Genomic DNA, 19,274 nt, shown 5'->3' on the forward strand with positions numbered 1-19,274 from the left:
ACATATTTAACATTTTTGGGGTAGTATAGGCAATAATCAGCAAAGTTGGGACGTATTTTCTCAATTTCACCCAAGCTAAAAACTCAACTGCTGATTGGTTTTGAACCTATGAGCACCGGCGTCAATCGTATGCGACCATTGTTGATACCATAATGATGGAAGAGCATTATGAAGCTTTAAATAAACATCATCATATTTCATCTGGTTTTATTTAGTGCGAATTAACAGTGCGAGTTTTTTTAAAACTTGATCTGGAGCTGAAAGATATTTTCAGAAACAAGGTCTCAGACGGAGGGCGATAAATCTTATGTCTTTGTCTGTGTTGGAAGCGTAACGGCGTAATGGTGCATTGTTAGTGTGCTAGAGTGTTGCAAAATATGTCAAGAGATAAATAGAACAAAAACGAACGCACTCGACCGGTCTCGTTTACTTCTCGGTCCTTGTGGAAACACTGGATTATGTAAAAGGAACATAATTCATCTTGGGTACGTTCTTTCGTTCAGATTTGATTTTGCTCTTTTTTCTCTTTTTACTCTTTCTTCAATAATAGCTGTAATAGTTGTCTAGAAACATCGGTAGCGAAAGACGACTTGAGTTACAGCTCGAGCTGGAACGGCACACATGGTATTTAAGAAGTTATTTATGTGCGAATGAAAGAATAAATCAGACGCTGTTTTTAGAATAGTGAATATTTATTGCTTTACAGACTCTTTTTGAATACACATAGAAGACAAATGATCTCCTCCCGGAGCCCCTCACGTGCCAAGATACGAATCTGTACAGAACTTGGCACACTCGAAGAACATTATTATGAAACGCCACACACACACACACACACACACACACACACACACACACACACACACACACACGTGAGCACTCTCAGGCACACACATTCAAACTGGATAAAAAAGAAAAAAAAAACAAGTGAGGAATGTTAAACTATTCAAACGTCTTGGAGCATAAGCTAAGATACGCTGGCCTCACGAGAATTGCTGGCAGAGAAAATATATTGCGAAGTACCACCAGCTCCTGTCTCCAAGTGGTTTCTCTGCGATTTATAGCCGTATCCTTGATCACAGTATTTGTTGTCTCTAAATCATGTTTTTATAATAACATTTTTTTATCTCATGACACTAATTACAGGTTACTGACGAAAATTAATATTAAAAAAACAGAGATCGGAGAAACAGAAGCCACATGGGCGGCTTTACTACATAGTTATATCTAATTAATACTAAGTGGCGGCCATTAATAGCAGAAATGAGTTATACGGATACCATTTCAGCCAACATCCATAGAAAAAAGTTGCTCAAAAACACTTATTGCCCAGCATGAAAGTATCGAATTTCGTAACCAACAGCAAAATGTATTTTGTAATATCACTGAGAGATTATTAACAATAGGCAAACGATCCAATCACACAATAACTTCTAGATCACGGAGCAGGCGGTTCACTTGTGGCATGCATTTAAATAAATTATGTTTTCTTTGAAACCACAAAGAACTTTTAACTCATTAAAGACTACGGCACTGTATGATTATTAGACGGTTGTTTGACGATCGGCATTTGTTTTCTGCCTTTTGTGCTAAGCTTCTGTTCATCACTTTTTCCACTATATTTTCCATAGAAATTACTTATGTACCTCATGAAAGAATTTCCTCTTCAGTGGATGTGTGAACTCCATCGACAATTGGAACTGTGTCAACTATAGAGTAGTAATTTCTTTGCTGGTGTAATTTAAGATTTGTATTTAGAACTTTATTTTAATTTTTGCCTGTACCTGCCAATTTACGTCTCGAGGACAGTGTTTAATTTACCCTAGCAGATGAAGAAAGTAATCGACGACTCTATCATACGAATGAGAATTAACGCACACCTTTGTGACAGATTTCTTATATTCACTTAAATTTGAGCACACTTACGATAAACTCTTCACCTAGGTTTTGCCTTAGGAAGAGTTCAAATACAAGGAGGCGTATTTGACTGAAGACACAGTATTTACCGACTAACTTAACTGTGATATTTAAAAGAAAATATTCAAAATTCGAAACCAAATAGCTGAAATATTCGAAATTCAGTTGCGTCCGAGTGTTCTCGTCAGCGGTTAATTAACTTTTACCAGCTGCTGGAAATCCGAGTGGGGCTAAAGTATCGCAAGTGATTAGAGATGTACGCAGCAGGCGCAATGTCGGGCCCGCCGCTGGCCTAGTGGCAGCCGCAGCTCTCGGCTACCATTCCCTCGAAGCTCTTCAGCACGACGTTGTGGCTGTCGTCGAAATAGAGCAGAGTGAGTGCCTTGAGCGCCGCTGGCACGCAGCTGGGTCGCACCACGTCGGCAGCCAGCCCCAGCTGATGTGCCAGGCTCTGCACCGTAGCGTGGTTGGTCGGCCGCTGGCTCTGCCCGAGGGGGAAGTCGCAGTGGCCACGGCACTGATACGCCGCGTACCTGCAACCACATGCCAAAATCGTCCATCTTGTACGATTACTATGGTGAGCATATTCTTCACACATCAGTGATTAAGTTCTGCCCACTCACACAAGTCAGATTTCTTCGCTATTCGAACAATTGGTATCTGTTCTGGATCACAGTCTGTTTTGGATCACAGTCAATTGTACGGCGTTTTACTACGTCTCTCAGGCGTTTTCTCGTCAACTGTTGATGTAGCCATCCTGACCCGTTGACATATTTACCAAAACATTTAGGATGAAGATAAAATAGCTCGGGATTTAACCCTACGTTGATGAGGAGCTTGTTACAGTTGGAGCACAAGTTCGCATAGACAAGAATGAAGAACGAAATTAAGAATCCTTTCATTCCAGCATTTTTCTTAACAGATTTCTGGAATCTGCGGGAAACCTAAATCTGGGTAGCTGGACGATAGAAGCCGCCCTCTCGTGAATGCTTGCGTCCAGTACCTTAATCACTGCACAAAAGCGCACGGTGACCGAGAAGTCGCACACATCAGCCTCAAGTAGCGAAATAAACTTTGTAATGATGTCTTGCCGCATGATACTGTTCACCACATTTTTAAACGAAATGTTATATGGCACACCAACACTCCAGTTTTCTGACAGTGCAAGGTGTTTTCGTGAAAAAACATGTCGATTTTCGGTTGATCAGATTCTTGTGTTTTGAGTGTTCACGTGACCACGAAGGTGAAACACGCCCAGTTCTGCGTCTCCACGGGCATCAGCAATTGACCAAAACCATGTACATTACGCTATGCGCTTTTCTTTATCTTGTGCATTCAGTTCCTGCACACTACGAACATGCTACACACAAAATTTTAACTTCAGCATCGCTTTATGAAGACTAGCATACGAAATCTGAGATTGGAAAAATAGCCTCTTAAAACTTTTCGGAGGTGACCGCTGCATCACAGTCTTCACCTCAGCCGGCATAGAATTAATCAAAGTAGCTGGTCTTCTGCTTCTCTTCATGTCTACAGTTGATCCGCATTTCGGTAAACGACGATTATTCTCGTTATTGTTGAATTTTCAGTTCTGCGGTATCCGGATATTTCCAACGACCTGCGTTTATAATACGTGAAAACTAAAAACTGGCAAAGTACTGTTGAACAACTAAAAGCAGTTTCTCTTGGGAAAACGACATATATACCAATCAATCAACAGCACAATACTAAGATGTCATATGACCTGTGCTCGTTACATTGGAGTCTGTTTGTTGTTGATAATACCCTTACTGGTATCTTGTGATGGCTGATCGAACAAATGCAATGTAACTGCTATTTACACACTCATTTACGAAACGTAATTAAGAAATACGGTGAATGAACTATTTTAGCAGCAACTGCTGACGCCACAACCATTTGATATAATTTGTCCGATAGTCTGATCCATCGAGAGGGTAGCGTCATGTTTGAACACGCTCTGACTTCTCAGTCAGGGTCCAGAGACGCTAGAGTGAGGTTGTGTTTAGTGTGTCTGTCGGCGCATCGTGGATTTCCAACAAAGAGCGAACATTAAGACCTGGTTCGAGTTGAAAGAAAGTGCCAAAGAAAGCCATGAAATGCTGAAAATTGGTGTATGGCGATAATGTTGTAACTCTGAAGACAGTACAAGTGGTATGAGCGATTTAAAAGAGGAAACGAGTCTGTAGAAGACGTAACTTTCGGCACATGCATTATCCTCAAAAACGGATGAAAACGTGTAAAAAGTGGCAAAAATTGTTCGTTCAAACAGGCGAATACCTATTCGACAGCTTATCGAAGAAGTTATCGTGCCGTACGCGCCCATACATAGCATTTTAAACGATAGTTTGTAAATGAGGCAAGTGAGTGCGAAATTTGCTCCCCGGCATTTGAATGAATGAACAGAAGGAAAATGCTGTGTCAGTTTGCACGGAATTGAAGGATAGTCTTCAATCATGCCCGAAGAGACATGGTGCTAAATCTCCAAACTTGTAACTGGAGACGAAACTTGCGTCTTTGGGTACGATCCTGAGACGAAAATTCAGAGTTCCCACTGGAAAACCATCAAATCTCCTCCCCTTAAAAAGGCACGTCAATCAAAATCGAATATTAACGGCGTGTTCAATGTTTTTTCTGATAGTGAGGGCTTAGTGCGATCAGAGTTCGTTCCTTGGGGAACAGTTATAACGCCGAGTTTTACAAGGACATACTGCAACGTTTGCGAAACAATATGCGAGACTAGGAAAATGGGCCAATGGCTTCCTTCTTCATCCGGACAACTCGCCGTGCCAATTTCGCTTTTAATTCGCGAGTGTTTGGCCAGAAAAAATGTTCCTGTCTGTCCACATTCACCTTAATCCCCAGATTTAGCACCATGTCTCTTCGGGCTCTTTGCAAAAATTAAAATCGTTTTTGAAGGAAAAAGTTTTTACACTCTTCCTGACACTGAGAAGGCTATACAGCGCAGCTGAATGCCCTTCCAAAAGAAGCTTTCAGAAATGCTTGCAGTCATGGATTCAACGATGGGATAATTACATTGCTATCAAAAAAAAATGGTTCAAATGGCTCTGAGCACTATGGGACTCAACTGCTGTGGTCATCAGTCCCCTAGAACTTAGAACTACTTAAACCTAACTAACCTAAGGACATCACACACATCCACGCCCGAGGCAGGATTCGAACCTGCGACCGTAGCAGTCGCACGGTTCCGGACTGCGCGCCTAGAACCGCGAGACCACCGCGGTCGGCACATTGCTATCCAAGGACAGTACTTTGAAGGAGATAAAATCAAATTCCATGTAAGCTTATTACTTCGTCTCTACTAAAATTATTCCCCGTATTTTTTTATCACACCTAGTATTTTTATGCGAGCGGCTTTTCGATCGAGTTTTATATTTAGAAAACTCGACGTGACTTAAATCGAATCTACTGGGTGTTGACTTAATAGCTTGTCTATAGGATTAATCTTCGCCATATACAGGGGCCTGAGATAAAACACGATTTAGTATTTTTAACAGATGGCAGCACTGTTAAATTCTGCCATGCTGCGATAATATCTACATCTGCATGGCTACTCTGCAATTCACATTTAAATGTCTGGCAGAGGTTCATCGAACTACCTTCTGACTATTCCTCTACCGTTCCACATCCGAGCAGCGGGAGAGAAGAACCAACACTTAAATCTTTCCGCGCGGACTCTGATTCTTCTTATTGTCGTACGGTGTTCATTTCACGCTGTGTAGGTGGACGAAACAAACTATTTTCGCATTCGGAGGAGAAAGCTGGTTATTGAAATTTCATGAAAAGATGCCCCTCCCCCTCAACGAGAAACGCCTTTGTTTTTATGATTAATACCCAAACTCGCGTATTATGTCTATGACACTGCGTCCCATATTTCGCGATAATACAATGTGAGCTGTGCTTCTTTGAACTTTTTCGATGTCCATACCGCGCAGCAAAACTCCAGAAAAGAACGGACGAGAGTAGTGTAGGCAGTCTCTCTAGCTGATTGTTGCATCTTCTAAGTTTTTTGCCAATAAATTGCAGTCTTTGGTTCGTCTTCCCCACGTTACAATTTAAGCTGTTTGTAATTGTGATCCGTAGGTATTTTATTGAACCGACAGCCTTTAGATATGAGTGATTTGTCGTATAATCTAAATTTAACGAATTCCTTTTAGTGCTCATGTGCACGATCTCACACTTTTCATTATTTAGAGTCAATTGCCTCTTTCCGCGCCATGCCATCAAACTGTTTGAACGATCAGTTTGTTTTTCTCAACCATGCTGTAGTCGCTCGCAACTAAAACTGCCACAAAATAATATGGAATTTAAATATTGCGAACAAGTAAATGGTGCTGTCCGTATACTGAAATGTTACAATTTTTATTTCTCTTATTTGTTATCGAGCGAGTAGCGCCGCGATTGACGCGACACATCTGGAGGATCATCCTTATTGACATTTTCAGAACGAATATAATGCCGGCTGCAAATGACCGATCTCATTAAAGTGACTATTAGAATATTCACATTTCTGGAGGCAAATTTGATAAAAGGTTTTCAATATACAATGCCGTACACTTCACAGTGATCTGAATTTGGTCCGAAAAGAACTAGTGCGAGTTTAACAAACCTCGCAGCATAATATCACAGAACATCTTATACGAAAACTATTTGTTCGAACGCTCATGAAGATGAATTGCTCTAACACTTTTGAAAATTGTAGTGCTCTGGAAGAAGTAGCGAATAAATACAAACTACCAAGATTTATACAACTTCGAGCCAACAGTAACTAGTTAAGACTAGAGAGAGATAACAGATGCGGGTAGATACTTCTCCTTTATTAACGAGACTGTCACTGAAGAGCCACCAAACAAGACAGAAACATGAAAGTATGATCTACCTCCGGAAAAAGTGTTGTCATGCCGCGATACGAGGTATTTCTGATGGTGCAGCATTCTCACAGATGTCAGTGATACGAGTGTGATACTAGTGGAAAAACAGAGGGTCTACTCTACGATGACCGGATGCTGGTTTAGACAGTGTAGAGCTTAGAATGCCCGCCATCGTGTTTAATGGACTGTTGGGTTCAAACTATGATCTCGTCTCGTAAGCACATAGACAGCAAGTGCAAATTTGAAACCCCAAACTACAGATGTCGTATTTCGGAAGGATAATTGCCAGCCAAATATGACGAGTAGTGTACCAGCTTTCTTTGAAGAACATTAGATGCAACTGCTTCCCAGTCCAGTAAGTTTATTTTATATTTTGCCAAACGAAAATTTATGGGGTTGTTGTCTGTTGTTAACTTGTTCCTCACTCGTGATATTTACCAGTTTGACACGGAGCAGTAGCTTTTCGTCAGAATATAGTATGTACTATACAGTCACACATGCACATTTCAGTTTATTGACGTGTTGTTTCAGAAGATAAGGATCCCTTATCAAGATTCAGTTAGTGATGAAATGGCGGTTGTTTGAAATTCGATAATTGATGCATGTCATCCGAAACCGGTTTCCATTAAATTGTAATATGCAAATGAAACTGTATACTGCGTTCTTGCTCGTCATTGTCCTTGAGCAACCACTATAGATGCTTTATGGACCCACTCGTACATTGCATATAAAGGGGAATTTCCAAATAGAATATCAGTAGTCTTTCCGAGTCGATGCCACGAAGTTTAAAGTCCCTTTCTACATTGTATCTGAATTTCATAGGCTTCACACCATACTTAATTATTAAAGGCAGTAATCACGTACGTCCGCCTTCGTAGCTGAACAGTCAGCATGTCTGACTACAAAGCGGAGGACGCAGGTTCAGTTCACGATTCTGCCAGCAATTTTTACTTGTCGGGAGCACTAGAACGGGGTGCAGCCATCTTCTTGAGGCCAACTGTGGAGCTACGTCAAGGGCTGGAAAGAGGACAACGGCTGGGAGAGCCTGTCCATGCCGCATCTAAATGGCTATGTATGGCCGGCCAGCAACGCGTTGTCTTCTAGGTCTGATCGCAAGTTGAGTGAGAGATCATATGCACGTCTTTAATCATTCGTGAACTATAATTTACCTGATCAGTGGTATAAAGTTCATTTCAAACTCATCTATTGGTGGCAGCTTACTTCACATGGAGCCTGCATAGCACGAGATTGTTGTCATGTAATGAAAAGCAACAGTTCCGCGACAATGCCTTTCCAATATATCGCACCCATTAGAAAAGATGTTACACCTAGGCAGTATACATAATGACCTTTATTATAAACTTGTGCTGGATTTCGCCAGGAGAACTGAAGGTAACGGATGCCCCTACCGTTATTGATGTATGTGGAGTGTCTTTAGGGTGTACCTTGAGGCAGCTTATCAGCTGTACTCCACATAATTAATTGTCATCAGTCTTGCTGTCGGCTCGTTGTTTGGCCATCAGTTTAATTATCTGGCAGCAGACCATGTGGTAGATTATAAGTTGTATGAGACTCTACATGTGCCAAAACAGGATCAGTCTAAAATGAAATTGAATTAGAGGTGAAACAAAAAATTGTGTCTACAGTAAGATACTAGTTAAAGCAGCAAATGCCTGCTCCCAGACAGGTATCTACCAAGTACATAGTACATTATGAAATTAGTTGAAAGCAGCGAACCGACACACGAAAGAAGCCACAAGCCACAGGCGCATGACAACAGAGCCCAACAAAACGGATAAACCTGCATGAGAAAGGATGCGTATACCCGCGAGCAAGACGTGTGCGTTAATGGGTCAGGGACAGAAATCGTATGGACGGGGTCAGACAATGAGGATGTGCGAGAACTACAACAGCCAGTTATACAGTGAAAAGTAGGCTTTCGATGTCAATTCATTTTGTTCATTCAGATTTTTATTGGAGTGTTGTTTCTTGTACCCGTAGAATTATATTTCCTCCAGAAGATTCAGTAGGCGATCCGTCGGCAGTATTTAGGGCTTACATCTTGTTATCTATATTGGTTACGGCATGCTTGCATTCAGTAAGATGTAGACCAAATGCAGTTTTGTCTACCCGTCTGCTCAGTATAAAATGCATTAAAATCATTGCAGTGTATTTTGTAGACTGCTGAATTTGGAAATTTATTATATTTCTTACCTATATTGCTTCTAAGTTGAAGTTTCGGAGTATTATGTATTCGAAAACTACATCTGACGGTTGTGTTCTTAAATTGTTGCTCTAGCTGTTGAAAAACCTTTCCAGATTATGTCATCCGGACAAAATTTTTGTTATTCTTTATTGCTTCCTGTGCTCTTGAGTGTTTATTTTCTTCTTTTTTCTTTATCTTATTGTGTTGTCACATCACAAAGCCATCTGAAAGCTATCTGAATAACAGTTCATGCCCTAGGTATAAACTTAATAAAATACTGCAAGTGAAATTGAAAGCAGCATACACGTTTCACGAAAATTTAGAAGTTAAGAATAGTTGTGAATTTTCTAAAGCTATCAAACATATAATCATTGCTGATTATGCAACATAACATCGGACATCGCGTGGTATCACTAACCTTTATGTAAATATTCTCATTAACGAAACCATTGAGATTGTGAAGCATAATATACAGCCTCATAAGAAATGTAGTGCAACAGAAACCATTGTATTCAGTGAAATGCATGCACTTGTGCTGTCCTACAACTTATTCTCTTTCAACAATAAAAGAGATTGTCAAAAACAAAGTCTTGCTATGGGCAATAGATTCGCTGACACACAGTAGATATTTTTATTAATGACTTAGAAATAAAGTTTTTAATAAATCCCAAAACTGTAAAGATCAGATCGTTTACTGTAAACGCTATGTAGACAACATCTTAGTAATATTAAAAGATAACACAAACAGTATCAACGTCTCTATGCGATAGCACCCCAGAATTAACATTACCATTAAAATAGAGAAAAATATTTCTATTAACTAATTGAACCTGACTATCACTGAAATTGACAGCAGATGTGTTAGACTTTTATACAGGGTGTTTCCGTAAGAGAGTGCAAATTTTGACAGGAGATAGGATGCTCCACTGAACGATTTGTGCTAGGGATCCTGGGGTTGGAGAAGCCAGCATAAGGAGATAATAGGGACAAAATCACATCATTGTGTACTTTTTTATTTACATTAGTTACAGTTAACAGCAAATACTATCACTGACACAGTGAACGTACCATTGGTACCGTATCTTACAGAATGTGCTGAAACTGACGGTCCTCAAGCTCAATGCAAGCGTGACATCGGTGACCTGACAAATAATCGTGGTGTGTTTCGAATCACATGACAAACAGCTACAATTCTGGCAACTAATTCCATCTCCGTATTCACTGGGGTCTCATACACAAGTGACTTTAGATATCCCATTAGAAAATAATCAGGGGATTCAGGTCAGTTGACCTCGCAGGCCATGGAATAGAACCTCCCATTCTCATCCAGAGACCAGGAAATGCAGCATTGCGATGTTTGCGGACATCCACACTGAAGAGAGGCGGTGCATCGTTATGTTGTATCCACATCCTCTCACGAACAGCCAAGGGTATGTTCTCCAACAACTCATACAGAACTCTTCTCACGAACCTCAACTAAACAAAACCTGCATCATGACTTCCTAGTAAATAAACAGCACAGTACGTGTAAACGTGTAAGCATGTTAGTAGTAAATAAGCTGGAAAACAGTAATGCTAGACAAAGCGGTAGACAAGTTTACTTACATATCTCCTACAGTTGGCTTCTCCGACCCCACGTCCCTTACCTCAGTTCAGTAGAGCATTGTTTATGCCCTGTTACATTTTTGCACGCTCTTATGGAAACACCCTGTACAATACATATGTGCACCGATACTATTATTCAAACCACATCGTGTCAACGCATGCGATATACACTGAAGCGCTAAAGAAACTGGTATAGGCATGCGTGTTCAAATACAGAGATATGTAAACAGGCAGAATACGGTGCTGCGGTCGGAAACGCCTATATAAGACAAGTGTCTGGCGCAGTTGTTACATCGGTAACTGCTGCTACAATGGCAGGTTATCAAGATGTAAGTGAGTTTGAACGAGGTGTAATAGGCGGCGCATGAGCGATGTGACACGGCATCTCCGAGGTAGCGATGTAGTGGGGATTTTCCCGTGCGACCATTTCACGAGTGTGCCGTGAATATCAGGAATCTGATAAAACATCAAATCTCCAACATCACTGCGGCCGGAAAAAGAACCTGCAAGAACGAGACCAACGACGACTGAAGATAATCTCTCAACGTGACAGAAGTGCAACCCTTCCGCAAATTGCTGCAGATTTCAGTGCTGGGCCATCAACAAGTTTCAGCGTGCGAACCATTCAATGAAACATCATCGATATGGGCTCTCGGAGCCGAAGGCCCACTCGTGTACGCTTGATGACTGCACGACACAAGTTTACGCCTCGTCCGGGCCCTTCAACACCGACATTGTACTGTTGATGACTGGAAACATGTTGCCTGGCCAGACGAATCTCGTTTCAAATTGTGTAGTGAGAATGGACGTGTACGCGTATTGAGACAACTTCATGAATCCACGGACCCTGCATGTCAGCAGGGGACTGTTCAAACTGGTGGAGGCTCTGTAATGGTGTGGGATGTATGCAGTTGGAGTGATACGGGACCCCTGATACGTTTATATACGACTCTGACAGGTGACACGTACATAAGCATCCTGTCTGATCAGCTGCATCCGTTCATGTCCATTGTGCATTCCGACCGACTTGGGCAATTCCAGCAGGACAATGTGACGCTCCACACGTCCATAATTGCTACAGAGTGGTTCCAGAAACGCTCTTCTGAGTTTAAACACTTCCACTGGCCACCAGTCTCTCCAGACATGAACGTTATAGAGCATATCTGGGATTCCTTTCTACGTGCTGTTCAGAAAAGATTTCCACTCCCTCGTACTCTTACGGATTTATGGACAGCCCTGCAGGATTCATGGTGTCAGTTCCCTCCAGCACTACTTCAGACATTAGTCGAGTCCATGTCACGTCGTGCTGTGTCTGTGTGTTCGTAGGGGCCCTACACAGTATTAAAGCAAGAGTTACAGTTTCTTTGGCTCTTTAGTGAAAAAGCCCGTATTTTACTTAAACTGTATGCGGACTGATTCGCTTGCCATTCGACAGCCAAGAAATACGTAAGAAATAGACCTCTTGAAACAAGTAGCCGTAGCAAACGTTTACACAAGACTTTTTCAAGCGACCATATATTAAGATAAAGAAAAAAGAAGAACGTAAACACTCAAGATCACAAGATATAACAAAGAATAACAAAAATTTGTCCGGAGGACATATCATGGAAAAAGTTTTCAACAGCTGTTAAGAACACAACCGTCAGATGCGGCTTTCAAATAAACTATACTCTGAAACTAAGGCTTGGGTACGAGATAGGCAACAAACATAGTAAATTTTCAAATTCAGTCGTCTACAAAATATATTGTGATGTATGTGACACATTTTATATTGGACAGACGGGTAGAAATTTTAATGTAGGATTCAGGGAACATCCACACCCACAGGAAAAAAAACTGCAGTTGGCCTACATTTTACTGACCACAAGGAGTATATCGTAACCGACACAGATAACGACATGCGAGTCCTGCATACTGCAACGAGGGGCGCCTATTGAAACTTCTGGAGAAAATAGAGCTTTGTGGGTACAAGAAACGCCGTCCCACTAAAATTATTAATGAAAAAACGAAATCATATTGCTTATTAACTGACGGAAACACCTTGTTTTCGGTGAAAGTGGTGGAAGTCTAGCTAAAAAGAGCAAGTTATTCAATCAGCGTAGGTGTTCGAATTGGTCACGATTAACATCCATGCACAGGCGATGGCGCTGAGGTTTATATACGACAGCAAGTCTTCGATCTGTCCATCATTTGGGTCGATCTGCGTTGAGATACTTTCTGACATGGTTGTGGTTCTGGGGTGGGGCACCATCTTGTCGAAGGTAGAACTATTCGTCGCCGTACAACTCACGGATGGCTGATAAAATAGATATCTCAAACTTCTTTAGGTACACCTCTCCGGTAACTGTGCCATCACAGAAGAATGGCCCAGTAAAACACCGATAAGGTAATCCACATCTCCATTCGTTCCTGGCAAATACGCGGCTTTGTTCACATTGATGCGCGGAGTTGCGGTGCTCAATAGACACACATCGTGGCGGTTTGCTGTACCAATTAGTTTCAGTTGCGCCTCATCGGACCACACAGTCATCTCTGCAGACACTTTATTGTTGTGCACCTTACCATTAAACCATTTCCAGTTTACGAGCTGGATCGTCCACGTTCACTGTGTGTAGCAATACAGGGATGTGGCAGTTAAAGTTTGCAGTCTTCAAAATGCGCTGAAAACTTGAGCGACTCAACCTGGTTTCACGCACACTCAGTCTCACAAACTTCTGAGATTAAAGAGCGATTGTTGTAACACAGGACGAGGGAAGGCCCGTTTCTGTTACATGTCGTCCAGATCGTTGTTCGCGTACATCTGTGGCAAAGCTTTCGACTTCAAATTTTTCTCGAATGAGGGCAATTGTTATTCGTGTCGATGGCTCTATTTGAAACCAGTTTCACCGTCTGCATTGAACCTCATTTATGCATTCGTACTTAACGTACCACTTCAAAACCGTCTTCCTTTCATAAAATGTCGGTCTTGCACCAACTATATTTACTCACGTAACTGAAAACAAAGCAAAACAACGCTTATATGGCTATCAAGCACTTCGGTAACTCAAGGTCGCAGTAGGGAACGTCTGCCAACTGATACTGTCATCATCCCGGTCCCAGTGTGATGCAGAACCCAACTAGCATCCTACAATATAGTTTCTGGAAGACAGTCAAAACGAGAGAATCAAAATGTCCAGATTCGAATCCTGCCTCGGGCATTGATGTGTGTGATGTCCTTAGGTTAGTTAGGTTTAAGTAGTTCTAATTTCTAGGGGACTGATGACCTCAGATTTTAAGTCCCATAGTGCTCAGAGCCATTTGAACCATTTTTTTGGAACCACGCCGACATTTGCCTTAAGCGACTTAGGGAAATCAGAGAGAACGTAAAACAGAGTGGCCAGACGCGGGTTCAAACAGTCGTCCTCCCAAATGAGAGACCAGTATGCTAACCACAGCGCTACCCCACTCCGTGTATTTAAAACAAAAATATTGATGTCATTGATGTCGCATACTTACACAACAACAAAAGGAGAAGAATAAAAACACAAGCTTGGATTTGAACACGAAACTAAAAAACTTGAACTTGTGCTGTTAGGCACTATGCTACCAAATCAGTTGGTATACCGCCACGCGCGAAAACTGTTGCAGTTGCATCAAAATTTTGACTGTCGTTTTCTCGGAAACTATTGAGTGTTGGTACCTGAGACAAACCATGTGTCCATTTATTTTCGCCCCTCTTTCAACAAGCGAAGTTTCGCCTCTGTCAGAGAGCGAATTATTTTTGATCCTTGTAAGATGAGTATCAGGAAACTGCCGACGTAATTCCACAGCGATGCCTGGAACATGGAGTTCTTGCCATAGTTCTGCACCAGAAACATATCTCAACCATTTCCTACGGGCCCCGAGTTTTGGTTTTGACAAACTAATACACTATTGAAATTAATCAATATGCCCTGTATCCCTCAGGGCGAGTACGATGTAATTAGGCATGTTCAAGTAAGATTAACCAGTACTGATTCTGTGGGAACAGAGTGTTTCATTTTCTGTGGTTTTGAGACTTTTTTAATTATCCTGTTCTGACTGTCTTCCTGTAACTATATTAATGCTGAGCTTTTCGGTGAAATTGTAGGATGCTAGTCGGGGATTGCATCGCACTGGGATTGGAATGATGGCAGTATCGTGTGGCCGACACTCCCCAATGCGAATTCGAGTTACAAAAGTGCTTAAAACAACTCTAAAAGAGCTTCAGTTACACATATTTGGCGCGTGTTAGGTGTGCAAGGGCAATTTCAAAAGGGAAATAATTACGGGAGAAATGATTTACGTTTCAACTCGAAATGTTTAATTTATTTCATCAACCTCATTTCATCTAAATTCGATTACCAATGCAACTTTTTCAAGTTATTTCACGGTGATATAAAGACCGTATTTATGTGAGCCTCAACTATTTAGCTAAGCAACAGCCGATGAGCAGTTGACTCAGGAGACAAATTGATGTGTGCAGTAATTTTCTTGGAAGCGTTATTAAGCCTTCGTATAATCTCCAAGATGAAGTTACAGTTAGCTTTGTCCACTTAGTCAGATCCGGCAACAAGTGCCGTAAGATTTAAAACAGCAGTCTCTTTTAATTACACCTCGATAATTCACATGTGAATGTTGTGATAGCTTAGAGGGGTCGTTAATGTGAAACAGCAGAGAAGTAAACTACAAGCAAAATGAGCCAACTGCGAGATACTGCACAGTAATTCAGCCCATGCTCGCCTGGGGTAACCTCTTCCTGTTATTTTGGTTCTTCGCCGTCTTAAGTTGTCTGAAAATTGACAAGGTCGTTCATCGGGCGCTTTTTGCTGTTATTGACAAAGTATCACCATCAGTTATACTGTAATGTTTACGAATGGGCGATACTTTCCATCTCATTGGTTTTTATAAAGTGAATGACTGTTTTGTTTAAGACTGACATATTCAACACATTACTGTCTGCATTTTTGTTCCTTGTATCGAATATCATCGCAACTGCTTCTCCATTCATGTTATCAGAATCTGGAATCGAACTTGCACTGCAATGATTCACTTGTTAATTATTCTTGCAGTTTGTGAATCCTAGTTTTAGCCTTTGAGAAAAATTTTCTTGCACAGTTTGCTTTTGTGATTTGAAACTATATGTTATTCACAGCATATGAAATTTGATTACCAAACGGGAACATCCACAAAAAGTGTTATGCTGTCTTTTCATTTTTGTTATTATCACACATGGTGTCAATGCAAGCTTTTATAAGGAAAACTGTTTTCAATTATATAATATTAAAATGAATGTTATTTACTCATAATGTTAATATTGTCTGGTGATACTAAAAATGCAAGTTACTTCCAGTGAATAAGTTTTTTAGTCTGTGGTGTGCTTAAGGCGGAAAAACAAAAATATTTACAACAGCTATAGAAGAGCAGAACCGTCGAAACCATTTTCCGTGCTCTTTACTTAATGATGTTTGAGATGAAGTCAGACATCTGGATATTATTCGTAACTACGTTTTAGGAGGAAATATAGTTACAGAAATGCGAATAAAACTCATTGATCTCTATTATGTATTTCTGCTCCTAGACAACGCAGTTGTAGCCGGCGACACCGTGCTTCGAATGACGAGCTCCCCCCGGTTCCGGCCAGCTGAAGATTCATATGTGACCCTCGATTTACTTCCTAGTTTCATTGAGAATTATTCTGGTAGTTGTATATTTTCTTGACATTTAGATTAAGTATTCTGAATTACTATCACATAAGGATTGACATAAAGGTAGCAAATATATGATTTTAAGTCGAGGAAGCTCGTTCCAGCAGACTTTACATCTTACGTCGCCATTACGTTGCGAATTATCTCTCATAGCCATCATTGGAACAATAGGGGAGCTCTGTCTGACGCAGCTTTACGCTAGCTTAGCGTAAAGTAATCGCCCTTCAAGTGGAAAACTGTGTTAGTTTCGGTTCTGATTTCGCTGGTTCCTGTTCTGTACTCGTAAAAGAGCCGGTAGCAGGCAGGCCAGTAAAGAAATGCTAAGACAACTTCTCCCCTGTAAGTTTTGTTGCTACCTTGATTCTGTACCCTGTACATTTAAATGACAATAACGTCTTGAACTGCACACTTGTTAGTGCGAGATTTTTCTGCTTCTGCAATTATATTGACTTAACTGTGCCACCGAATGATTTCTTAACTGGATTTTGTTACATATCTGCTCCTGCTGCTACTTTTGTATACTTTTGTGTTAGTCCTGTAACACTACTTCAGTTTCACTATGGTGAACTGAACGTGGTCACACGCCGTTTCGAAGCTGGAAATGCGTATAAACCTGATAATTCCTGATTATTTGAGATACTTTGTTTCATTAAAAAAGACTTATTTCGTAAAGTTATTGTGATCAGTTGTAATTCATTTGTTTTAGAACGGTGCATATTAAATAGCGTTTTTTTATTAGTTTGTTGAACACAGCAGATAAGCATAAGAGATAAATAAATCACCAGCAGTTAGTCTCCCACATAATCTAAAACAGCCTCACAATGTTGGCATAGTTTTTAGACTTCACACCTATAGGCAATATGTAGGTAGCACTTCTTCTCCTTCATATTATCCTGTGTTAAGGGACAGTAAAGCGGTGCAGTTAAACATAACGACGAGGCGAAGTGTCTCGCGAATTGTTCAACCGACTGTACGTCGTAGACACCTATTTGGGAGCTGGCAGTTGCAATTTTAACTGATATCTTACTGTGGATATAATTTTATGCTCCAGCTCTAATTCAGTTACATTTTTAACTCATCCTGTTTTGACACGTGTAGAGTTTTATATACTGAGCTGACAAAAGTAATTGGATAGCGATAAGCACATATGCAGATAGTAGTAATATCACGTACTCAAGGTATACATTGACGGAATTGTTATTTGTACTCAGGTGATTCATGAGAAAATGTGTCCGACGTCATTATGGCCGCATGACGGCAATGAACCTACTTTGAACGCAGATTGGTAGTTGGAGCTAGACCCATGGGACACTCCATTTCGGGAATCGTTACGGGATTCAATATTCCGAGGTTCGCAGCTTCAAGAGTGTACCGAGAACACCAAATTTCAGGCATCACCTCTCACCACGGACAACGCAGTGGCCGATAGCCTTCCCTTAACGACCGGGAGCGGCTACGTTTGCGTAGAGTTGTCGGTGCTTACGACAAGCAACACAACGTGAAATAACCGCAGAAATCAATGTGAGACGTACAACGAACGTGTCATTTAGGACACTGCGGTGAAATTTGGTGTTAATGGGCTATGGCAGCAGACGACCGACGCGAATACGTTTACGAACAGCACGAGATCGCCTGCAGCCCCTCTTCTGCACTCTTGACCCTTTCGTTTGGACTCTAGACGACTTGAAAACTGTGGCCTATCCGGATGAGTCCCGATATGAGATGGTAAGAGTTGATGGTAGAGTTCGAGTGTGGTGCAGCTCCAAGAAGCCATGAACGCAGCCGGCCGCTGTGACCGAGCGGTTGTAGGCGCTTCAGTCCGGAACCGCGCTGCTGCTGCGGTCGCAGGTTCGAATCCTGCCTCGGGCATGGATGTTTGTGATGTCTTTAGGTTAGTTAGGTTTAAGTAATTCTAAGTCTATGGGACTGATGACCTCAGATGTAAAGTCCCATAGTGCTTAGAGCCATTTGAACCATGAACGCAAGTTGTAAACGCGCTACTGTGCAAGCTGGTAGTGCCTCCGTAATGGTGCGGGCTTTTTTTTTTTTTTTTACGTGGAATGCACTGTGCACTGGTTATCTTCGGATACTTAATTTGCAGCCATTTATGATCTTCCTGATCCCACACAATGGCGGAATTTTTATGGATGACAATGCGCCATGTCACTTGGCCACAGTTGTTCGTGATTGGTGTGAAGAACATTTCGAATGAGTGATGTGGCCACCCGAATCGCCCGACATGAATCCCATCGAACAATCGAGAGGTCAGTTCGTGTACAAATCCTGCCTCGATAATACCTTCGCGATTCTGGACAGCTAAGAGGCAGCGTGGCTCAGTATTTTTGCAGGGGCTTCCAACGACTAGTTCAGTCCATGCCGTGTCGATTTGCTGCACTACTGTGGACAAAAGGAGCTCCGACACGGTGTTAGGAGGTCTTCCATGACTTTTATCATCTCATTGTACGACTTATAAGCTGGCTTTGTTGCACGCCTTCTTAAACCGTGCTTACAATCCGCAACGCCTAACGGCGAAGCCCTTCAGCTGTTTGTGGTGCAACTGTAAGCAAAGTGTGCTAACGGCGGCCCTAGACCACTGGCCATGAGTATTCATTACAGTATTATAATGGTTTTATCTCTTACGACGATGCCAATCATATGCAAAAATTTTGTTTGCTGCATTTACTAGGTCTGAGGAGGCAGGTATGTTATTTGTCAGATGCTGCTCAGATGATTTGAATCAATACTACTACTTATACGTTGTAACCTATCTTACTCATAAATATGCACGTCCTTTCTTTTTTAGATTAATCTGACGATATTCGTAATGATCTAAACGTGTAATTGAATTAAGTAAAGAAATTTGCAATCAGAGTGTTAGTTTCAATAATCTTTGTTGGTGACTAGTCGTAGGGGAAAACTGAGGAGACATTG

At 41.3% G+C, this 19,274-nt stretch overlaps 1 protein-coding gene across 1 annotated transcript in view; it reads right to left on the reverse strand.

Moving 5' to 3' along the window:
* Positions 1-670: 670 nt before the first annotated feature.
* LOC126235041 (bone morphogenetic protein 8B-like) overlaps positions 671-19,274 on the reverse strand; it is a 134,284-nt gene continuing 115,680 nt past the window's right edge. The window contains exon 6 of the mRNA XM_049943777.1: positions 671-2,450. Coding sequence (XP_049799734.1) covers positions 2,210-2,450 — 241 coding nt within the window. The 3' untranslated portion in view covers positions 671-2,209. The remainder of the gene's footprint in view (positions 2,451-19,274) is intronic.

Source organism: Schistocerca nitens, chromosome 2 (genome assembly GCF_023898315.1).
Source record: "Schistocerca nitens isolate TAMUIC-IGC-003100 chromosome 2, iqSchNite1.1, whole genome shotgun sequence".
NCBI classification, from domain to species: Eukaryota; Metazoa; Arthropoda; class Insecta; order Orthoptera; family Acrididae; genus Schistocerca; species Schistocerca nitens.